At 43.9% G+C, this 21,199-nt stretch overlaps 1 protein-coding gene across 1 annotated transcript; it reads left to right on the top strand.

Moving 5' to 3' along the window:
• The first annotated feature begins 2,476 nt into the window (after window positions 1-2,476).
• Window positions 2,477-20,124, top strand: FAM241A (family with sequence similarity 241 member A). The gene is made up of 2 exons (XM_075090643.1): window positions 2,477-2,688; window positions 16,258-20,124. Exons 1-2 carry the CDS (start codon window positions 2,581-2,583, stop codon window positions 16,501-16,503), a joined length of 354 nt encoding a protein of 117 aa, XP_074946744.1. The 5' UTR covers window positions 2,477-2,580; the 3' UTR covers window positions 16,504-20,124.
• Window positions 20,125-21,199: the final 1,075 nt, after the last annotated feature.

The raw sequence follows: 21,199 nt of genomic DNA, 5'->3' as shown, positions 1-21,199 counted from the left end.
GCAGTCCCTGTGCACAGAGCCCCTGGCTGTTGTTCAGGGTGTGAAGAGACAAAGGCTGCTAGCTGCAGTAGGAAGGAGCGTGGCTTTTTTTGAAATATGATTAGCTTTGCTTCACCGCAGAAGCTATGGAGGCACCTTCCTCTACAGGGATGTCACCATCAAACCAGTAGGACGGCAGCTAGGTGAGGAGGAAACCAGAGCACCAAGCCAGCCAGCACACGTTATACTACTCCTGGCATAGTGGTTGTTGGTCCCCAAGAGGCAGCAGAGATCAGAGGCTGTGCTGTAAAGAACAACAGTGGTCTCTGCATCAACTTTTTCTAAACAAAATTCTAACAGACATTTTTGTGATCCACAAACCGGTGCAGGTTTGTGGATTTAAGCGTACTAAAAAGCTCCCTGAAAAGGACACCTAGTCAATGCTTTATTTAAGACCTTTTCTTTTCCAGAGGGAGTTTACTGAAAGTTAGTGGTATGTGTGACACTTCATTTCTTCACAAATAACTTGAGGAGCAGAGAGCCTCAGGGATGTTTTACAGAGCTGCTGCTGAGCAGTCACACTGTGCACAGAAGTATATCCCCACAGCCCTCAGGGGTGAAGTCCATAGGATTTTCCCTGGTTTCCCGTATTTCCTCATACCAGCAGGATTGCAATGGTTTGTGAGCACTCTTTCAACAGCTTGATATTCCTCCAGGCCCATCCCTGTTCCTGAGAAATGCTGCTTACAAATGGGTCATGGACCAGAACTCTGGAGAAGCAATTAGTCAAGTCATCAGGGCAAACTGCTCCTGCACCTCAGGGAGCGGCCGGGACCAGCTGCTCCATCAGGAAGGGGAGCCACAGCCGAGCACAGCAAGCCGGGCAGTGGCAGCAGCCCCGTCAACAAGCACCCCATCCCAGCGGGCCCTGCGCTGGCCCTCGGCCCCAGCAGCCAAACTGAGGGGCCTGATGATCGGTACGGCTTGCGTCTTGTTTGCATTTTTAAATAATACTTGCTTGCAGCCTGAAGGTGTGAGTACCCCACAATATGCTGAGCGTTTCTTTGTGATGGTTTTAGGTTTGCTACAGCTACTGCTGTTCTTTGCCCAGCAATAATGACAGGAAAAGCAAGGAGCAGGTAGGATTCCCTCCAAGTAACAGTGGGACCCACACCCAACCACCAGAAAGCCATATAAAATTAATATTAATGTCTGACTTCTACAGAATCCTGCTGTCACATAACCTGTTAGTGCCTGTGATAATTGCCTGTGGAAACAAAAGGGAGCCAAGCCTTGAAGAACCAGGCTTGCCACACACCGGCTTCTGAATGAGGAGAAAAGATGCATGCAGGTGCCGCCAGTGGTCCCACCTCAGCATGGGAGTGCCACGCACTGACATCCAGCTGCACTTTCAGGCCCACTCCTTGCTGTGCGGTACTGAGGCGGCCAGCATGGATAATGCGTGCTGGGCCAGCAGAAGCAAGGCCTCGCTCTGCAGAGGTGCAGTGGCACTCCATGATGGGGCGCAGGAGCCAGGCACACCCCTGTGCGGTGGCACGTCCTTATGAACCTTTCAGTCGTCCGTATGCCCCCAGAGCTGTGCTGGACACTAAGTCTTATCTTCTGGGTTTGCTGTTGTGTTTCCTTCTTCCTTGTGTTTATTAGAATCATAGAACGGTTTGGGTTGGAAGGGACCTTTAGAGGCCATCTAGTCCAACACCCCTGCAATGAGCAGGGTCATCCCCAACTAGATCAGGTTGCTCAGAGCCCCGTCCAACCTGACCCTCAATGTTTCCAGGGACGGGGCATCGACCACCTCTCTGGGAAACCTGGGCCAGTGTTTCACCACCCTCATTGTAAAAACTTTCTTCCTCATATCTAGTCTCAATCTACCGTCCTTTAGTTTAAAACCATTACCCCTTGTCCTGTCACAACAGGCCTTGCTAAAGAGGTTGCCCCCATCTTTCCTATAGTCCCCCTTTAAGTACTGGAAGGCCTCAATAAGGTCTCCCCGCAGCCTTCTCTTCCCCAGGCTGAACAACCCCAACGCTCTCAGCCTGTTTTCTTAGGAGAGGTGCTCCAGCCCTCGATCATTTTTGTGGCCTCCTCTGGACCTGCTCCAACAGGTCCATGTCCTTCTTGTATTAGCTCATTTTGAAGAAAAGAGGACCCGGTTCAGACGGCTTCAGAGGAGAGAGGCCAGTGATTTCTCTGGGGAAGGACAGCAAATACCACATCTCACGGTGCCAAGAGGCTGCCAGTCGGGCACTCCTCCCCAGAGACACACCGACAGGGAGCGGTGCTAAAATTAACGCTTTATTAACAGCTGGCATGCCCTGGTTTTCATACAAGCTTGTGAAATCGGGTCGGGGGCGGGCTGTGCTTTAATCAGCGAGGCGCGGGGCCGAGGGCCCTTGGCGGCTCTCTCCTGAGGCGGGACCCGGCGGGCGGAGGCCCCCCTCCCGGGCCCCCGCGTCGCCGGTGCCAGGGGCCGCCTCCTCCGCGCGCCGCGGCGCCGCCCTCCCGGCGCTGCCTCGGACCCCGTGACGGTCCCGCCCCGCCAAGGCGGTTAGCGGCGGGGAATCGTGTGGTGCGGGAGCCATGGGTTCGGCGGCCGAGCTGTTGCCGCCCCTACCGCCGCCGCTCGGGGAGTGCGAGCGGGAAACGACGACGGCGGCCGCCCGGCACCGGCGGCGCCCGGAGGAGCAGGTGGGTGTCGGCGGGTGAGGGGGCTGCCGGGGCGGGACACTGCCCCGTCCCCCCGGGGCTCCCCCGCTGTCAGCCAAAACGTTAAAGGCCTTTGGATTCATCTCCCGTCGCATCGCCGTTGCAGCTGGGTAGCGCTCCGTTGCGGCGGGGCTTATGCAACCCAGCCGAGCCGCGTGGGGCCGTCCACGCGGGATGCTGGAGTGTGTGGGTCCGTCCGTCCCCTGTGTCCCCACTCTCCATGTACCCGCCTGGCCCTTGTTTTTCCCTCCGAGACGCTTATTCCGCGTGGAAGAGGGTGGGAGCAGATGTACAAGGGTGGTCCCCGCGCGAAATCCACGTGGTGAATATTTTTCTCTGGAAAGAATTGGGGTGCCGTTGCCGTCCCCGGGATCCCCCGATAGTTCAGCTTTCTGTTAAAGCCTTACGCTCCTTTAAGCCTTCAGCCTCTTTATAAGGAAACCGAACGTATTGTAAACGGAGGAAAAAAAAAATCAACTCATTTTTTAACGTATCTGCTTCCTTCAGGGTGTGCGTATTTACGGCATGGTGGATGGAAGCGGGCTTTTTGCTTAGGAAATGAAAGGAGCCGTGTATGTTTCCCAGTTGTTAATCGTAAAATGGCTTTCCACGCACTCCACTCTTTGTTTTGCAGGCGGCGTTGTCCCCCTGCTTAGACAAAGGCAGTGTTCTTAATGCATTTCTACTGATGTTTCATGTAAAGGAAAAAAAGAACACAACCTTTTCCCTACTCAACCCGTAAATGTAATGATCTGGTCGGAATGCCTTGAGCGGTTAAGTAAGAGGAATGGACTAGCGCTGACAGCTGCACAGGGGCAAAGAGAGCTGCTGGAGTACATCCCAAAGTAACTCCCAGGCAGTTTTGTTTAATTTGTTAATTATTTCTGCTGAAAAATCGTAAAAGATGGTCGTTGTTGTACTCAACCGTAAGTGAGCCCTTTCACAGCAAGAACAGCTTAATATTTGAAAGCGTCTGGTGGTACTTGCCCAATGTTACAGCTAGAAGCAGGCCACTTCTGAAAGACGCTGGTACTTGTGAATTCACTTGGTGACAGTTTACGTAAGTCAGTGCATCTTCCTTGCTCCTTTCTCTAAAGAAATGGGGCAGAGCAGGGCATATACCCAAATGTAGGGTAAGGCCAGATGCCCTGAGAGGCGCAGCAGTCCCGTTCTCTGTGTCCAGAAGCCCTTCTGCAGGATACTGCAGGAGGAGAGTCAGAAATGCTCCCTGGTTCTGGCTGCTGTCTTCCTTCCCTGAAAAGAGAGGTGAAAAAGCGGCGTCAGATCATCTCGGATGTTCCTGCTCTCAAACTGGTTGCAACCCCTCGCGAAAGAGGGAGCTCTCTGCAGGTTACCACCGCTTCTTTCGTAGGGACGGGTGTCTTGGTGTGGTTTCAGGGGGTGGTGTGGGCAGAACTGTTTTCCAGCGTTGCCTGAACACATCTTAAAATGAAGCTGGTAAAGGTACTGCTTGGGTGGCCACAGGCATGCTTGGCAGAGAAATTATCTTCCCACTCTTCTCAGGCACAGGTAGCAATCGTGGCCCTTTCTGACAAGTTGGGGCATAACGTTAGGATAGCAAGGCAGAAATTTTAAATAGGCCATGAGGCAGAGAGAGAAAATCCTTCCTGTTTTCTGGCAATGTTTCACTATCATAGCGCAGAGTATTTTTTTCTGCATGCTGAGGTGCCAGCAGCTGGACAAATAATAAACTAGATTTGGAAATAAGGAATATCAGCTGCCTGTATTTAATATATGTATAGAATGTGACTGTTGTATATAATAATAGTAAAAATAATCATAATTTGATAAATAAGAGTAGTTTATCTGCAGGGAAGACTAAAGCTAGGTGAGGATTTAGTGGTATGTACGCTTGCTGCAAACTTTGACAGAGAATCCCAGACTCTCTTGTTCGAGAGAAGCACAGACATGTAGCTTGATTTGGAGGGGCTCCTGGCTCACCAAGTCTAGTCATGTGCTGTCACTCTTTTGCTTTCATGAATGTATCCAGATTTCTCCCAAAATAATCGTTTAGCCCTGCCCTTTCTGCCCTCTTGCTGAACCCTGCTGTTTCCAGGCTGGATCCTCACCTGGAGTCCCTTGGGGAGGCCTAGCGTTGTGGCTGTGTTTGCTGACGGTGTTTGCACTGTTAACGTAACTGCTGGTCCCAAGCCTGTGTTTTCCTGTTCTGTGTTCTCTTCTGAAGTATAGATATACGCACCACCTTAGTGTTACATGCAATGCAAAAGAAATGGGTCAAAATCTGCTTTGGCAACAGTGTAAATTCTTACTTCTCTCAGTGGGTGTAAAATAAAGCCTGTGTGAGAGCAAATGCCTTGGCCTTTTTTGAGAGCTTCTTTTAGGTGAGGATCTGGGGCTGGTAACCTGGGTGTGATTTGTTTTTTCCCCATTTCCTCCAAAATAAACTCAGCTTGTGCAAGATCATACCTGGTACCGTAATGCTAAAAGAATACCTTCCTGACAAGCAGGACCTAAATAATAATGTATACACCCTTTAGGATTATTTTTTTTTTTAAAGAGAGTACTCTGTAGGAAATAAATCTATTTATTTAATGCCAAACCCTCTGGCCTTAATTTTCTATTGAAGCTTCTTATTATATCAGCAAGGACGCACTTAATGAAATTACTGACAGGTACATTTTTAAGATAATAGAAGGATATGTTATTAAATGTTATACATAGCCTTTGGAATTCATTATTGCAACAGAGTGTAGAATTACCTGGTTCAGTCATTAGATTTAAAAACTGAACTGGATGATAATGTGATTAATATCCTTTATAGCTTTGCATGCAAAGGTGAGAATACTTACCCTTGCTTCAGTCTTTGTAACGCAGCAGGACCTGGGTGGTTTCTTCCACCTCTCCTGTATTGCACTGCTGGTGTTCTCAAGTGGTATATGAAGGCACCAAAAGCTACAGCTGCTCCTGAAGCCATGGGAGGAGGTTGCTGCTTCACCCTGCGAGTTCACAATTTTTTCCTAACTGTTGATAGTCAGATGCACAAGTTGGCCTGTATTTTCAACATTGCTAGAGTTAAGGACCTCAAATCTCCTTCCCTAACCCACTTTCTAAAATAGGTTAGCCTTTGTCATATTGCTACAGTCTAAATCCCATCAACACCCATAAATTAAACCACAAAATAGGAATAGAAAGGTGGAATGCCTGCGAGCGTGTAATAATAAAGGATAATAAAAGTCCTGCATTACGTTAGGGCATGAGGTGCTGTTAGCAGGAGATAACACCGGGTCCATCCATAGGACTTTGAAGCCACACTGTGTTAGAGCAGAGTTCCTGAAAGCTATGGCACTGTGGCTCTCTTCTGTGCTCAAAATTGTCTGTCTCGGCTGTAATGGGCTTTAGTGTCATGTAGTCTAAGTTGAAGGCAATGGCAAAATTCCTGGTTGCTTCAGTGAGGCCAGGATCTCCGCCTCACGCTGTTTTAGTATACAAAGAATCAACGTGCTGTCTGACAGCTAAACTAGAACCAACACTTCTCCTCGAAAATGTCTAAATGCAGAGTTAATATGCGGTACATGTATTCACAAGTAGATAAATAAGCTTAGACAATCACCTTTTCATTAACCTGAGTTTGTAACCCTGTTGGATGTTTTATTAATGTTTTGAACAGTGTTTTATCTCTGTAAGTGGAGCATTTTATCTTCCTGTAGATGGATTCAAATTTAGAGAACCTATTACAAAGGTTTTTAGTGTTTCCCATTGAAAATGCTATTGAAGAGGTATGGGTGTCAAAGCTAAGGTCAAGTCCTGAACCTTTGAGTACATTTCCAATATCATGAGTATTTCTTCAGCATGGAAAGAATGAGCAGAAACAAAACTAGAGGATAAAATCAACAGCCTTGTGGTATCCCTCATGTAAATGTTATGTTGTTCATCAGACTGTAGGGTATATGTGTGCTGTGTTGCCTGGAATGGAATCATTTCAGTCATAAGTCAGTAGAGGCCAAGAATGTTTTAAAGTGAACTTGTATGTGTGGAAACTCTGGTGCCTAAGGCTAGAAACCTATTTCTAATTTGTTCCATGCTAAGATAATCTGAAAATTGTGGGTTTCTCCTGCTTACAGTTGTTGGGATTTGTTTCTGAACCGAAAATAGTAATACCTGACAGGGAGGGCTTAATCCCAAATTTGTTCTGGCTCTACAGATGATTTAACTCTGCTGCAGAGGTTCATAGCTACATAATAATTCCTGATGATAACTTTCTAAAAAGCATTAGTGGGTTTTCTGAGCCTTGACAGCATTTGAAGGAAAAAAAACCCAAACGCTTCAGACATACCAGTAGCACGAACAATAGATAGGATAGCATGCTCTGCCTGAATAATGTGAAGATCCCATTTTCTTAAAGAGAAAAGTATTCTAGAGATAGAAGCGTATAGACATTTCTTCTCCTTAAAAGGCAAAATTAGCAGCTGTTGCTTTTCAGCGGGCCAGTGCATTGCTACCACGCTGAATGTACAGTGGACTGCAAGCCTTTTGCTGGGTCAAGCTGACCAATTTTAGTGGAGGGACCTTGATAAAAAAAGTCCTATGGAAATGAAGTGTTGCAGGTGTAAGGAAAAGGTGGATTAGAGATTGCTTCTGATCTAGTCTCTACATAAAAGTGGGACATAGATGGGATCAAGTTACAGGGACAGTAGTAGGAGCATGAGAAAGAGTGCAGCAGCAGCCTAAAATGAGGGAGAGAGCCAGCAGATCTTAACATGGGGACAAGCAGGTTTCCTCTTCCTCTGATCGTTTCGTGCTGGGTTCTTGTCTGTGACACTTTCTCATATGGTGCCGTATTAGTGGGGAAGTTCACTCCTGAAATCACGGGACTCAAACAGAGTTTATCGAGGGAACCCTCTGTTGCTCTTGAAGCCTCCTCTGCTCTGCACACACCCAAGTTCAGTATCTGGAAAAGCCATTTCATTACCTTAATGCAAAACTGCTCCTGGTATTTCAGTTTGTTCTAGCAACTGTTGATCCTAAACTTGAGTTGCCATAAAAGCTGACTAAAGAGAACACAGTACAGTTGCTTTTCTTATGTTGTTGCTTGTTTCTATAGAAACATCTTGTTTCTATTTTGTAAGTGGTGTCTAGATTCTTGCTATGAAATGAAGTTAACCCAATCTTTGTTTTGCAGTTTTTTTATTTAAAGTCCCTCTAAGTATGTCACTTTATTGGTAGCTGTTGTAAAGTACTTTACTTTTGGTGTCAAGAATTTTTCTAGTTTTCTTGAGTTTGCTTTTTTTCCCTAGAGGAACAAGTTAAACAGTTTTCTCTGTCTTGTTTTTCATCTGGAAGTGAGGTATGATTTTTTTTCTCATTTCCTAATCTATTAATCATGTCATATTCAGATATCAGATTAAAATTAGCCTAGAGAAATGAACCTGTTTTTTTTTTTTTCTCTAGACAGTTGAGATTAATTTTGTCACCTTAATAGTCTGTTGGCTGAGTATCAAGATCTTTTTACTGCTTACATTTACAAGGTCAAATACTAATTGTTATTTTCACGCTAGCAAAGGATGTGAAGGGATACTGTTCTCTTCCTGCTATAGTGGAAGAGGAAGAAAATCAGAAACACTTCCAATAAAATCATTTGCCCTCCTTGGGCAAATTTCCCGTTCTTTTAATGAACCATGAGAAATCTTTTTAAGTACAAGAAAGCAAGGTCACATGCCAAGTGTTATTAGTAACAAAACTGTCTGGCTTCCCTATGTGGAGGAGTAGAAGGCAGAAAGCCTGCGCCCAGCTGACCCGTGTGTTGCAGGGTCTTATGCTGGTGCCCTGCAATAAGTCAAGGCTATGGTTTGGAGAAAGAAGAGGCCACAACCTTGGAACTTGCTGTTTGCTGCAAATCTCCAAAGCCTGCCCATGGCAGTACACTGGGCGGTCAGATGGGTGAGTACCAGCAAGATTGGGTAATTCCTTCCTGCAGGACTTACATTGCTGGCTACCTAACTATCAGATATCTGTAGCTGTGTGTTGGCTGGTATGTGTCCCCATCTGCACCCAAAAGAAGTTGGTCTCTTATTTTGGAGGGGAGGGAACTTGTGGTTTCTTCCATCCTGGTCTCTGTCATCTGCTCACTTTCTTCTCATATTTTTCTCTAAGATTGAGCTTGAAGTATTTTCACTTTTAGTTTGCATCCTCTACAAAGATGACGTCGCGAGGCTCTGCCTTCTGAGCGTTAATGTCCAGCTTTCAAAAATACAGGGGTATTTTTTAGTAAGCAGGCATGTTCCTAAAGTCACGTCTTGGCTTTTTTGACATTTAAGTTTCTATGGGCTTCAGCTACCAGACACACCACCTGTTGCCTGGAGTAAAAATAACCACAACTGGAGTAAAATAGATAATGAGGAGTTAAATAGTGCAGAGGAAACTTTTTGCTTCAAAAAAAGGAAAATGCGCGGGTGGGTATGTAAATGTGATATCCCTGCGTTTGTTTATTACACTTTTTTTAACGTACCATTTAGATGTCATTAAACACGTTTGCCACTAACCTCAAGAGGGGTTTCTTTTCTGTGTAACGTGGCTATAATTTCCTTAAATATTCTCTTTTTCTTTCTTTTATAAGTGTAAATGTGACTGATTGTGATCTGAGGCATGTTACAAACAATTTGGAGACACTGCTGCTTTTCTCTGCTGAAGATGAACCCTGTGGATACCTGTTTCCTACTCCCCGTCTCTTTTTGCCTTCTTTGCCCAGCAGCATTTTTTGACTGTAAAATCACAAGCTTTTACATGGAGAGCAGTTATTTTCCTAATCCATTGGACTTTTCTCCTCCATCACCGGCGTTCATGTTTGTGTAATGCCCTTTTGGGTGGTTGATGCAAGAAACGAGAAACTGATAGACTTGTACTGGGCCTGGTGCTGTTGTCAAATTCAGTGTGGGGTGGAAATTTTTCAAGTTGTCTGAACAACAGAAGGCTGTTAGAGTTTCTTCATTATCATTTCTTCATTTTTCATTAATCATGAAAAATAGTAAGAGGGATGTTATTTGCTTTGTTTTGAAGAATCTTGTACATTCAGACTTGTGGAATGGATTTTTTTTTTCTCTAATCCTGAATCTTAAGGTGGAGCAAGTTCTTACGTTCATCTACTCCCTCCTGCCACAGAATGGAGGCTGTTGAACTTCATCCGATTATTTCACTCAAGTCAGCTACTTAGGATTTTTTTCTGTACACGCAAATAAGTTCTAAACCAAACAAACCATCGCAAGATCCTTAGGCTAAGTGTGGAAAACTCTGGACCAAGCTGCTGCATCAGAAGATGAAACTCCTGGAAGGCAAGAGCAAACTATGCCGGTTCTCATGGCTAGTGCAGTGGTGAGGTTACAGGACTCCGAAATGGTGCGGTCGCTTTAGAGCCATTCAGTTTGTGGTCCTCCCAGACAATTCAGCCCACTGCTGCCTTTCCTGGTTGCCCTGTAGCATGTCACCCATCATGCTAGCCTTGCGGCTGTGGGGTGTGTCATGAAGCAGGGCTGTCTTTCTTCCAGGAGGCTGGCAGGAGGCACTGGCTTCAACTACTGGAGAAGCTTGGGTCACTCCTTTCAGAGCACTTTCTTCTTCCCAGGGATGAGCCCTGGGAAGCCCAAGTTGTTCTGGCAGGGGTGGCAACCCTGAGCACACAGATTCCCCTGCAGACAGATGTTGCAGTAGTTTGTTACACGGGATCTGTGCACGGCCAGCAAATCTGCCACATCCAGCAAGTGTGGGGTGCCCTCAGCATGGGCGCCAGGCTCCATTGCTTGCTGAGGAAAGTGCTGCTGCAGCGGCCATGCCGTGCCCCTGGGACAAGCTGCAGGGATTTCCAGGCTGAGCTTGTTGGCGATGCTGTATAAGGACATTTAGTCTTTGTGTAAAGACATCATTTATGCTGTTCTTCAGTGAGCTAGCATTGCTGATAGCAGAAAACAGAAAGGCTAAGTCTGTGTTTCCATGCTCCCTTTGATTAGCCACAAGAAAATGACTTCCCAAGCATGTTAGGTAGGTTCGTGTCACCTTCAGATCCATTTGTGTTCTGCATCCTCCAATGGCTTGGCAAAGTTACTTGGCGTGATCTGTAAATGGTCAAGGGTAGGACCTGTATCCTCCCAGCAATTTGAAGGGAAAAGACCTTAACTGGCTACATTATACTTGGGAGGTGCAGACAGGGATCACCCTTAAATGACTGTGAAAAGTTCAGTGCTAACTTTGTTCTTCTCTCCTAGCAAATAGCACATGAATCATTGCAAAGATGGTTTTGGGGGGGGATATGTTCTGATGGGATCTCGTGTTTCTCTGCATGATCAAAACACCCTTGATGGGGAGGGGGTAAGCAAGAAAAAGTTCCTGCTGTCAGACAGGTGTGGGGCAGCCCCTGATTGTGACTTAACCATGTGCTTTCCTGAATTTAGGCAGCAGTGAGTTTGAGTGGATGTGGTGGAAGTTGGCCATAAGCAAGGGTAGTTAGTGGTCAGAACACATGTAATTTTGTGTGTTATGTTGATGACAAACATAACTGGTAAAGCCACAACCGGATGTTCGTTGGGCTCAATAGGCTGAGTTGACTTTATCTTCCCTGTTGTTTTAAAGCAAGTCCAGGAAAACATTCAAGTACATGGGAGATTTTTTTTCAGAAGCACTTCAGGAATGTTGGAGCACCAGCTGTGCTGGAAGTGGAAGGAACTCACACTCAGTATCTCCTGTGTGACCTCCTCGGAGACTTTAATTCTGAAAAGAGGTCCTTTTATGGCATCCTGCATCTGAGAGGGCGTGTCATGTTTCTCTAAAGCATTCAAGCCCCCAACCCATGTGGCCCTAACAGCTGGGTAAATTTGGTTACAAAGTTTCCATAGTAAAGTTTTTCAGAGTTTGGATCTTCACATTCTGACTTTCTGCCAGTAAACAGTGAGACAGCAGAGAAGTCTTGACAGACAATGGATGATTGCTTATGAAAGTATGCCATTTAGAATAGGGAGGGAAATTTTGTAACGCCAAACATCTGAAAGGACAAGAGACAACTGGGTGCTTGATGGGAGCCTTTGGGTACTGCAGTAGGCTTGTAAAGAACATTGCTTGTGCATACGTGCTGAGCAACGTGGCAGATCAGATACTTCCCCTTCTGTTCCACATGGTAACTCTATTTTTATTTTAAAATAATTTAAAGTCAAAAATACAAACAAATATGAAATGGAGTATGGAGTACTGCGTCCAGCGCTGGAGCCCTCAGCACAAGAAGGACATGGACCTGTTGGAACTGGTCCAGAGGAGGCCACAAAAATGATCGAGGGCTGGAGCACCTCTCCTATGAAGACAGGCTGAGAGAGTTGGGGTTGTTCAGCCTGGAGAAGAGAAGGCTGTGGGGAGACCTTATTGAGGCCTTCCAGTACTTAAAGGGGGACTATAGGAAAGATGGGGGCAACCTCTTTAGCAAGGCCTGTTGTGACAGGACAAGGGGTAATGGTTTTAAACTAAAGGAGGGTAGATTGAGACTAGATATGAGGAAGAAAGTTTTTACAATGAGGGTGGTGAAACACTGGCCCAGGTTTCCCAGAGAGGTGGTCGATGCCCCGTCCCTGGAAACATTGAGGGTCAGGTTGGACGGGGCTCTGAGCAACCTGATCTAGTTGGGGATGTCCCTGCTCATTGCAGGGGTGTTGGACTAGATGGCCTCTAAAGGTCCCTTCGAACCCAAGCCATTCGATTCTGTGAAATATTTTTAATGAAAAAAAAAAATTACACTATATGAAAACATTTAAGGAATATAAAATTAAAAGGAAATTGAGGCAATGAAGTCATACATGGTGGTTGTTCGTTTGTATAAAGGAATCTGCTAGTGTATTTTGCTTTAAGGGAGTTGGTGATCCCACTATGTCTAAAATAAAATCACTTAGCTTTAAAATTAATTTAAATTACGGTAAGGAGTAATTCATTACAGCAATTTGATAAGAAACATTAGATTAGGAAGCAAATGCTCCCCTGGCCCCTCTGAATTTCTTCATCGCTCCTATCTTTCAAAGAGTGAGGAAAGGCAAACAAGTTACTGCAGATGAAGTAGACTTCTCTTACGTTCTCTCCTGCCTTGTGGCAAATGAAGTCTGGGGGTGCCCCCTGCATAACACGTGTTAGCTGTGAGGAGAAGAGCTACTGTAAAGGCCTTGAAAGCATGCTTTCTCTGGGACTAGTGCAGGTAAAGAAATGCCCACTGCTCCTGCTTGATACACAAAAAAAATCTAAAAAGTTATGAAGCCAAGGCTGGGTTGTTGATCTTTAGAAGTGGCAACTTTGAAACAAGAACTTCTTTTCCTTTAAATGAGGAAGCTCTCTTGTTGGGGGCAGCTGCTCAGAATGGGTACATTTCACTTGCGTTTCTTCTGTTATGGTAGTGCCTGTCTAGGTTCAGGCTGATTCAGCAAGATTTAGTATGAAAATAGTCCTACAGAAATTAAGAGTCAGCTGGGAACTCTGTGCTTGCTGAAGATAGCCGATTTCTAAAAAGTTTAGAAAAGTACTTTTTGGGGGGAAAAAAGGATTTGGTTCTAAGGATATGCTTTGAGAGCTACTGGCACATATGTGGGACTGTATGCTGGTTTACTATCATCCTGAAAATTAGCGACATAACTTCTAGCTGCAATGTTAAAGCTTATTCAATGTCTTTTAGCAATTTGGAGCATCGTAACGTTACTGGTGTTTGCCCTAATGGTTCTATTTTAACTACACCTTTGAAGAAACGTATTTGTCCAGCATGTGAAATGTTATGCAGTAGTAAAGAAAAATACGCCCTCTGTGTTTCACGGCTGATCATCTGTTTTCAGCTTCACTTGGTTTTTGCTGAGTTGCCTGAAGCAAGACACACTCAGCCTGCATTAACTGAAACAGTCTTTGAAATCTTGAGAATTTCCATGCTCATTCTGAAAGGTCATGTAAGCTTCTGAAAATATTTGGAAAAACAATTTGATGCTTGTTTTGTGATTAAACACACACTTGTCAGTCTCTGTGCCTAGAAGCTTGCTTTGTATAATTGCTTTAGGGATTCATGAATCTACCCTTGTTTAAGAAGGAGAGGGTGACATAAAGTCTTGCTTATCAAAACAAATAAAAAAGCCCAAACATAAATAAAAAAGCCCTGGGCAGCCTAAGTAAAGTGGAATTTACTCTGTACCTTGCTTAAGAGACTGTGCAACTTCTTGCTGTTAGCTTGTCAAAGCAGAATGGGGCTGCTGGTGAAATCCTGTGTCTTACAGCCGCCACATACCAGGAGAGACATCAGTGTGGACACGTACATCTATGTGCTTCGCTGGCCTGGTGGGACAGAGCTCGTGGAAATGTGCCTGCTGGTGGCCGCCTTGCAAGTGCTGCTTCCACTTGCTCTGTGTGAAGGCTTCCAGCATGTTACTGAGTACCATTAATAATCCAGAGGCAAAGAAGTGATTTGTTTCCCCCCTCATGGTTGCACTGGCCACTGGCTCAAAGCCTAAGCTACTTTGCTAGAAAATGCAGTGATTTCTCCTGTACATATTAACCGTTTATCTCAGAAGTGGTTGCTGTGCTGCTTGATGTGAGCTGAGCTCTCATCCCTTCTGCCATCATCCCATCGGCACATGCTCCCTGTGATCTCTGCATGCAGGAAGCAAATAAATATATTTTCCCTTCCCAGCACATCCTTTTTCTTTTCCCTATTTGTTGTGATCAATATACCACTTAGGCTAAGAGTTTGTTTGTCTCCCTGTGCTCTTCGGGAATGAGAGTTCCTGGGGTGGCAAACACCCTGCCCTGCTGAGTCTGCAGGGGCTCCCAGAGGCTCTGCCTTTCCTAAAGAGACCAATTTTGAAACACTGGAATTGAATTAAAGAGGAGTCAACATTTATTTGACTTAAATAAAGCACAGTTAAAGCCAAAATGCTGGAAGCTGGGGTTTCTGTATCCAGTGAGGGGGAGAAAATTACCTGGGCCTGAGAAGCGGGCTGAAAACAGACAGGGTGATGGCTGTCCATATGTAACATCCAGTACTGCAGTTCTCCACGTTCAGGCTCTTCTGTAGAACTGCAGAAAAACTGAATACAATATTCATTGCTATTTAGGCTTCCTGCACTCCTCCCTTTCTGGGATTCAGAACTGAAGCTTAAACCAAAATTTTTATGAATAAGCAAATGAAAAAGTACCCAAACTGAAAATACACGCAGCTGAGGTTTTGTTCGGGTTTGGGGGGGGGGGTTGGTTTGGGTTTTTTTTTCAGTAGCAGCTGTGGTGCTTTATTCAGCCACCGTTCAGTTGGAAGGTTCTGCATCATGGCCTAAAGTCTGGCCCAGAAAACAAAATATTAGCTTCATTTGGTTTTTGCTGGATGTTTTTCTGTGGGAATGGGAATTCACTTTATTACTTGCTGTCTAACGGAGAGCCTGGCACTGCTGTGGGAAGGAATTTCTGTTTCCCTACCATGCTGTGTAACCAGGGATGCAGAAGAGCTTTCATCCTTGAAGACATAACTTAAAGATACATGTTTGCTTTGGATCCAGGGATAGACTAATTGCACATAGAGTTTGCAAGCAATTTGTCGGACCTATTGATCAGTTGACTGAAATATTGATGAGTAGCTGCTGCATGTGTTTTCATTGCCGTCTAATGGAAGGATTAGAAAACTCACGTTCATCATGTTGAGAGCATGTCCAGCCTGTCATACCCAGACACAAGGTTTTATGCAAAGGATCTCTGGACACTGAGGAAGGAGAGGTGGAATTCCAAGCTCTAATCCAGTTACAGTTTACACATTGAAACAGCTGCATGTTTTCTGCAGTGATATTTAAACACGGCATCTTCATCTAAAGATGTGCTTCTGCCTTCCTATGCGTTTGCTCCATCATTTCTCTTATTGGGAAAAGCGCAGAACTTGTTTCCCCTCCTGTTTGCTTCTTTGTAGCACCACTTTGTGTCTGTGGGGTCCTTGGGTCTGTCTTCCTTTGCCTGTCGTTCATGGGTTTCTATGCCAACATCAGGATGGCTGTTTGCCTTCTTCCTGGTGAATCCAGTGCCCCACTTTCAGTGGTGATAGTAGCCCATCAGTTCCCTGTGCTTTGGTGCAAAATACTTCATATTTCATCCTTAATAGTTTTGTCTTGTTCTTGTGCTTCTGAAGGTACTGCGGAAATAATTTATAACAAATGTACTTCAGTCAAATCCCCTCCCTGAAATTACAGGCATCTAATTCCATTTTGGTTGCCCTGACATCCACGTTGCACAGCAGGTAAGATGTATGACCAACAGGAGAGCTTTACTCTCTGGAGTGGCATCTGGAGGGCAGACAGGCTGTCGTATGTTTGTAGTATCACTTCAGATGTCCCAAGTTTGAACAAGTGAGTGTCACCCTTAATGTTGTACTGAAATCACAGGCTATGTAACATTTTCAATTTCTCAATTTAAGGAGCAGCTTTTTTGCATGTATATCTTATTTTTACACATTCAAATAGGAACAGCTGAGTCTTGTTCAGAATCACAGTAGTGAGAACCACTTGTACAACATGTGTCCTAATTTTGTCTTCTTCTCTGCAGGTCCAGCAAGAACAAAGAAACCACACGGCAGAACCTGTAATAGATGACTATAAAAAGATGGGGACTCTCTTTGGTGAACTAAACAAAAGCCTGCTCAGAATAGGCTTCACAAGGATGTACTTTGGAGAACGGATAGTAGAACCTGTAATAATTATATTCTTCTGGGTTATGCTTTGGTTTCTCGGCCTACAAGCTCTTGGACTGGTTGCTGTTCTGTGCCTTGTCATTATTTATGTGCAACAGTAAAATTTTATAGATGCTGTTTGGATTATGTATTTCAACACTGTCACTGTGTCAGTGGATTTATGTGTTTAAGTAAATGGGTGGCGTATCAAAAGCTGCAATGCTTTGAATTGCATTTTGCTGAACTTCCAACGTTTGAGGTGAGGGGGACTAAAATTATGCATTTTAAGCAAAGTCAGCAGTGCCCTGCTACATCTCTGAAGTGCAAAAAAGGAGATGTTTGTAATATAACGATGTCCAACGTACTGTTTTCTGCACTCGTGGGGCCTTACTCCAAGGATTGGCTTTTTGTTTCCCCCCCACCGTGTTCTGACTTTGTATGGTGAAAATTTCCTCACTGGTTTTAAGAGGACACTTGATGTGAGTGTCCTGTTTCACTGATGGGGGGGCTTGTGTGCTGTTTGTTCCCTGAATCTGCATGGTTTGCTAGTTTTTTGCTGGAAAGCTAAATCTGCACAAGGCAAGTTTGCTAACAAACCTACAATGACAAACGTTCGTAAGGTGAATACAACTTCCCCACACAAAAGCCTCTTTGGTTAGTATAGTTTGTAGCAAGCATTCCCCCAGGAAACAAGCTGTGCCAGCAAAATGCTTTTATACTGATATTACTTTACAAGGCTTCAGCTGTTGTTTAGGAGGAATTGCAGTCCTATATTGGCCAAATGGTCTAACGTAGCTCTGCCTTGTTTTTGGAAATGTACTCTGCTCCTGCTGCTATTTTTCTTTTTTTTTTCTTTTCTTTTTCTTTTTTTTTTCTTTTTTTTTTCTTTTTTTTTTCTTTTTTTTTCTTTTTTTTTTCTTTTTCTTTTTTTTTCTTTTTTTTTTGTATTTGCTCTTTACCCCAGCCCTCCTTCTGAAGATAAACAATTGGATAATTCATGGACTTCCTAGGTAGTTACAGCTGCAGTGTTGGAGAGTTGCCATTCCAGATGGCAATGCTAGAATATTGTCCACTTCCTCTGGGTCGTGTGTGAAGTGTCTGAACAAGAAGATAGATATCAGACCAGATCTCTTAATGCTTCCCTAATTTGCTGTAGTGTGGACCCAACATGAGCTAGCAGCTTTGCATATGTAAGCAAATCAAACCTGTTTCCTCATGCAAGGCAAGAATGTAGTTGAAATCAGGTGGTCATTTTATTTGGTAGTCTTAACTGATTCGTTTCTATGCTAGCCAACAAAAATGCATATCTATAGGTGCATGTCAAGGGCAACACAAATGGGACAATAGGATATATACATTCAAGAGCAGGTGCAAAACTCACTCCAGCTCCCCAGGAGCCACACCAGGGGTATACTGAATATTTCCAGGTTGAATGTGCTCATTTAAATTAAAACGGTAAAATGAGACAGAACCTTTACTAAATAGACTGCCAAATTAATATTTGCTGTACGTTACTTTTAGTAAGAAACTCAGTTGCAAAATTGACTTCATCTATGGTAGAGTGAAATTATACATTTACTTAAAGAGGATGTGAAACTTATAGAAAACTACTTAACCTTTTGCAGTGACTTTTTTCCTAAATGTTTTTTTACTAGGAGAGATCAACAATACATTAGTTGAAAATGCTGTGTTATCCAGAGACTTTGAAGTTAAGGGGAGCTTCCCTATGGTCCCAGTCCTGCAACTGGATTCTCAAAGCCGATTTTATGCCTACATGGGTCATGTTGGCCGCCAGGCTCTATCCCAGAACCCTCAGCCCCAGTCCTTACCGACTTCCCTGTTAGTGAAATAATTGTTATTTTTAGGGCCGTGAACATGAAGGCCCAGCTCCTTGAAAGTCTTTATGTGCCTAAACGCCATCTGTGGACATGTCTCTGTGCTTTTCTGATGAATGCGTAGTTACCTTCTGAGGAGCCAGGTCTCCTCTCCAGATCTTCAGATGACCATGACTGTGGATCCAGGAGGCTCAGCTGAACGGGCAGACTGAGGCCCAGCTGTGTGTTTAGATGGCAACCCGTGTTGATTGGCACCTAGTCAAATAGTTAGGCTGACAGCAGGGATCAGTTTGACCGATGTGACAACAAGGTGTTCCTGGATGCAGGGGTTTGTTATTCACAGCTGGAAGTCCCAAAGCAAACAGCAAGTACAGGCTGAGCGCCGAGGCAGGAGCTCTGTACTCACAAGTGCCTAGGGGTAAACTGTGGTTTTGTTTCGAGTTCCTTCAAAAGCAGAACATCTTTTACACCTTTGCATATTTGTACAGATACAATGGTGGGTTTATGTGTATTCTCCTGTATAAGGGCTGTACTACAAAAGCATCTTGCCATTAAAAATGCCTTCCTTTCTTCCCACAATGAAGTCACTGTTCAGAGGATCTCATCCAATTCCTTTTGTCCTGCACGAAAAAGTGTGTCTGTGATATCCTTGTTGCAGCAGTACTCTTGTGTAAGGACACTGTGCTGTGAGATGGCATGCAGTATTTCCTGAAGTGGTGACTTTGCTCTGTACATAAGGAATGGGGAACAATGAACCAAGGGTGTGACTGACAAGTTCAGCAACAAAATTGTTCATATGCATGTAACCTTTTATCTTGTGCATAACTATGTTTCACTCACAAGTCATTTCAGTTCTTTTGATGTTCATGTTTGTATACACATACTCTAGGGAAAAGTAGCTTTTGGACTAAGATTGCGTACGGTGGATGTTTTATGTGGTTTGTCTTAAGGGTAATTTACTACATCTTGTCCTTCATAGAAGTTCTTCATTTTTAAAAATCTGACAAAATATTCCTCCTAATGGACTTAAGTTGACTGAAAATGAAAAAGAAAACTAATGTCCATGAAGATACCCCTCGTCTGTTTGGTTTCATACATTCCACTGCATACAAGAATTTGCACCAAATCGTCTCTCCTAATTCTGTGTTATTGCTATACTATCTCCCTGCCATTTGCAGGAAAGGAAAGAGGAGTTAAGGAAAAGGGGACTGGGATGAAATCAGACATAAAGAGTGGAAAATGGAATGCATGAAAGTGACCCATAGATGTGTCAAAAGAAATCTGATTGTAAATGTGTGCCAAAATTGAGGGGGGAATGGGTGAACAGTCCTTGCATTGTGTTCTTCCTTCTATCCAGAAGTAGTTCCAAGGCAGAGGAAGCACCAGGTGTTTAAAGGATGTTCTTAGCTAAAAAGCAGAAGGTTAATTAAAAAAAAAAAAAAAAAAAGACAATTTCACTTTTGTCTATATAGTAAAAATTGATAGTTATTTATATTGGGGTATATTATTTTTATTCTTGACAGAACTGAAAGCACCTTTATGCATCTGTTTGTAGGACTGTATGAAGGAATTAAGTCCCTTAAATCTGTGTTAAACAACAAATGATGTAATTCCTGCTGGTCAGTGTAACGTATTGAAAGCTTTTTACATAACCTCTGTTTTTTAAAGGATGGACTTTTCAGTACGGTTTCACACCCATCAAATGCATAAATGTTTGAACTACTGTGTACAGAGAAGAAACTCAACATGTAGGAGGATCTTGGAGAACCCTGTTTGCACTGAAAAATCATCACATCCAAACTGTCCATTTAAAAAGGAAAACCATATTTCTTAAACTCTGTATTAAATGAATCTTATGGAAAGCACTTTGTTATTCTTTCTAATAAAAAGTATTGTCGTCAGTGAGAATTGTGAATTCTTTGTGGTGTTTTGTTCAAAGTTACTTGACGGCTTTCAAAATTCCGTGGTAGGCCCAGATGAAATGGGGCAGCGCTCAGATATGCACTGAAATCAGTTAACTTGCAGCTAGTGGAGAAATAACTGCACTGCAAGAGCCGAATAGACTGCATCAGGTCTCTGCAGTTGAGTGTGCAGCAAGTTATGCTGAATTAAGGAAAAGAAAAGTAGCAGAGCTAGATGTTAACGAATAACGGCAACACTATAGTGTAAAGTAGCTTTTATTTCACAGCGTATCTATTTTGCATCCAGAGCAGCCTCTGAAGGAACCAGATGTGGTCAGAGGTGTGAAAAATCCTTTGAAGTGACAGTTGCCGTGCCACAGAAATGTTTTTTTAAATACACATGGAACAACATATGGTTCCAAACAAATCCACTTCAAACCGTTCATTTTGGTTTTCTCCACGGGTCAGAAGGGTGTTTATTCTGCCAGATGCAACGGACACTTCCATGTGTCTGTGTTGCTCAGGATGCACAGTGAGTTAGGCAGTACAGATTTCCTGAAAGTTGAATTTTGGTCCTTTAAACTCATATTGGTGGTTGTGCACAAAGTAACTAAGGCTCACTGCTTGAATAAATTCAAGCCTCCAGGTTTTACTACTGATAAAGTATCTTGGGCAGGCCTTTCATGGGGTACGTGCAAATGCAAGAACAACCTGGCGTTGACTCTGATTCTTTCCATCCTGGGCTTTTACTCCAGGTTTTGGAAGTTTCTTTCTTAGCCTCTCCCCTCTGCCAGAGCTGAGAGCTTCACCCCCATTGTACTTTCCTCCTTTCACTCTAGCATTGCTTTCTAGGGCTGTTCACTAAAACAGTCTGTGCCAAGGGTTCTGGCTTTTTCACCCAAAGCTACCTAGACAGAAAGGCTATTTTCAGTTGCATATTTTGTTTTTTTTTACTGTGTGCCTGCTTAACACCCGAGGGGAGGAAATTAGAGAGTGGTTTTTTTTAAAAAAAAAAAAAGTGTATGTGGGTAGTCACTTCTTCTTTACAGTCCTTATCTTTTGATCAGATGATGGTTACCAAA

The sequence above is a fragment of the Phalacrocorax aristotelis genome, chromosome 4 (genome assembly GCF_949628215.1).
Source record: "Phalacrocorax aristotelis chromosome 4, bGulAri2.1, whole genome shotgun sequence".
NCBI classification, from domain to species: domain Eukaryota; kingdom Metazoa; phylum Chordata; class Aves; order Suliformes; family Phalacrocoracidae; genus Phalacrocorax; species Phalacrocorax aristotelis.
The sequence above is the reverse complement of the archived record's forward strand: the minus strand, read 5'-3'. Positions and strand labels throughout refer to the sequence as shown.

Coding starts and splice junctions, on each gene's coding strand:
- FAM241A (XM_075090643.1), top strand. CDS start 2,581: ATGGGTTCGGCGGCCGAGCTGTTGCCGCCCCTACCGCCGCCGCTCGGG. Junction 2,689..16,257: donor GGCGGCGCCCGGAGGAGCAG/GTGGGTGTCGGC, acceptor TCTTCTCTGCAG/GTCCAGCAAGAACAAAGAAA.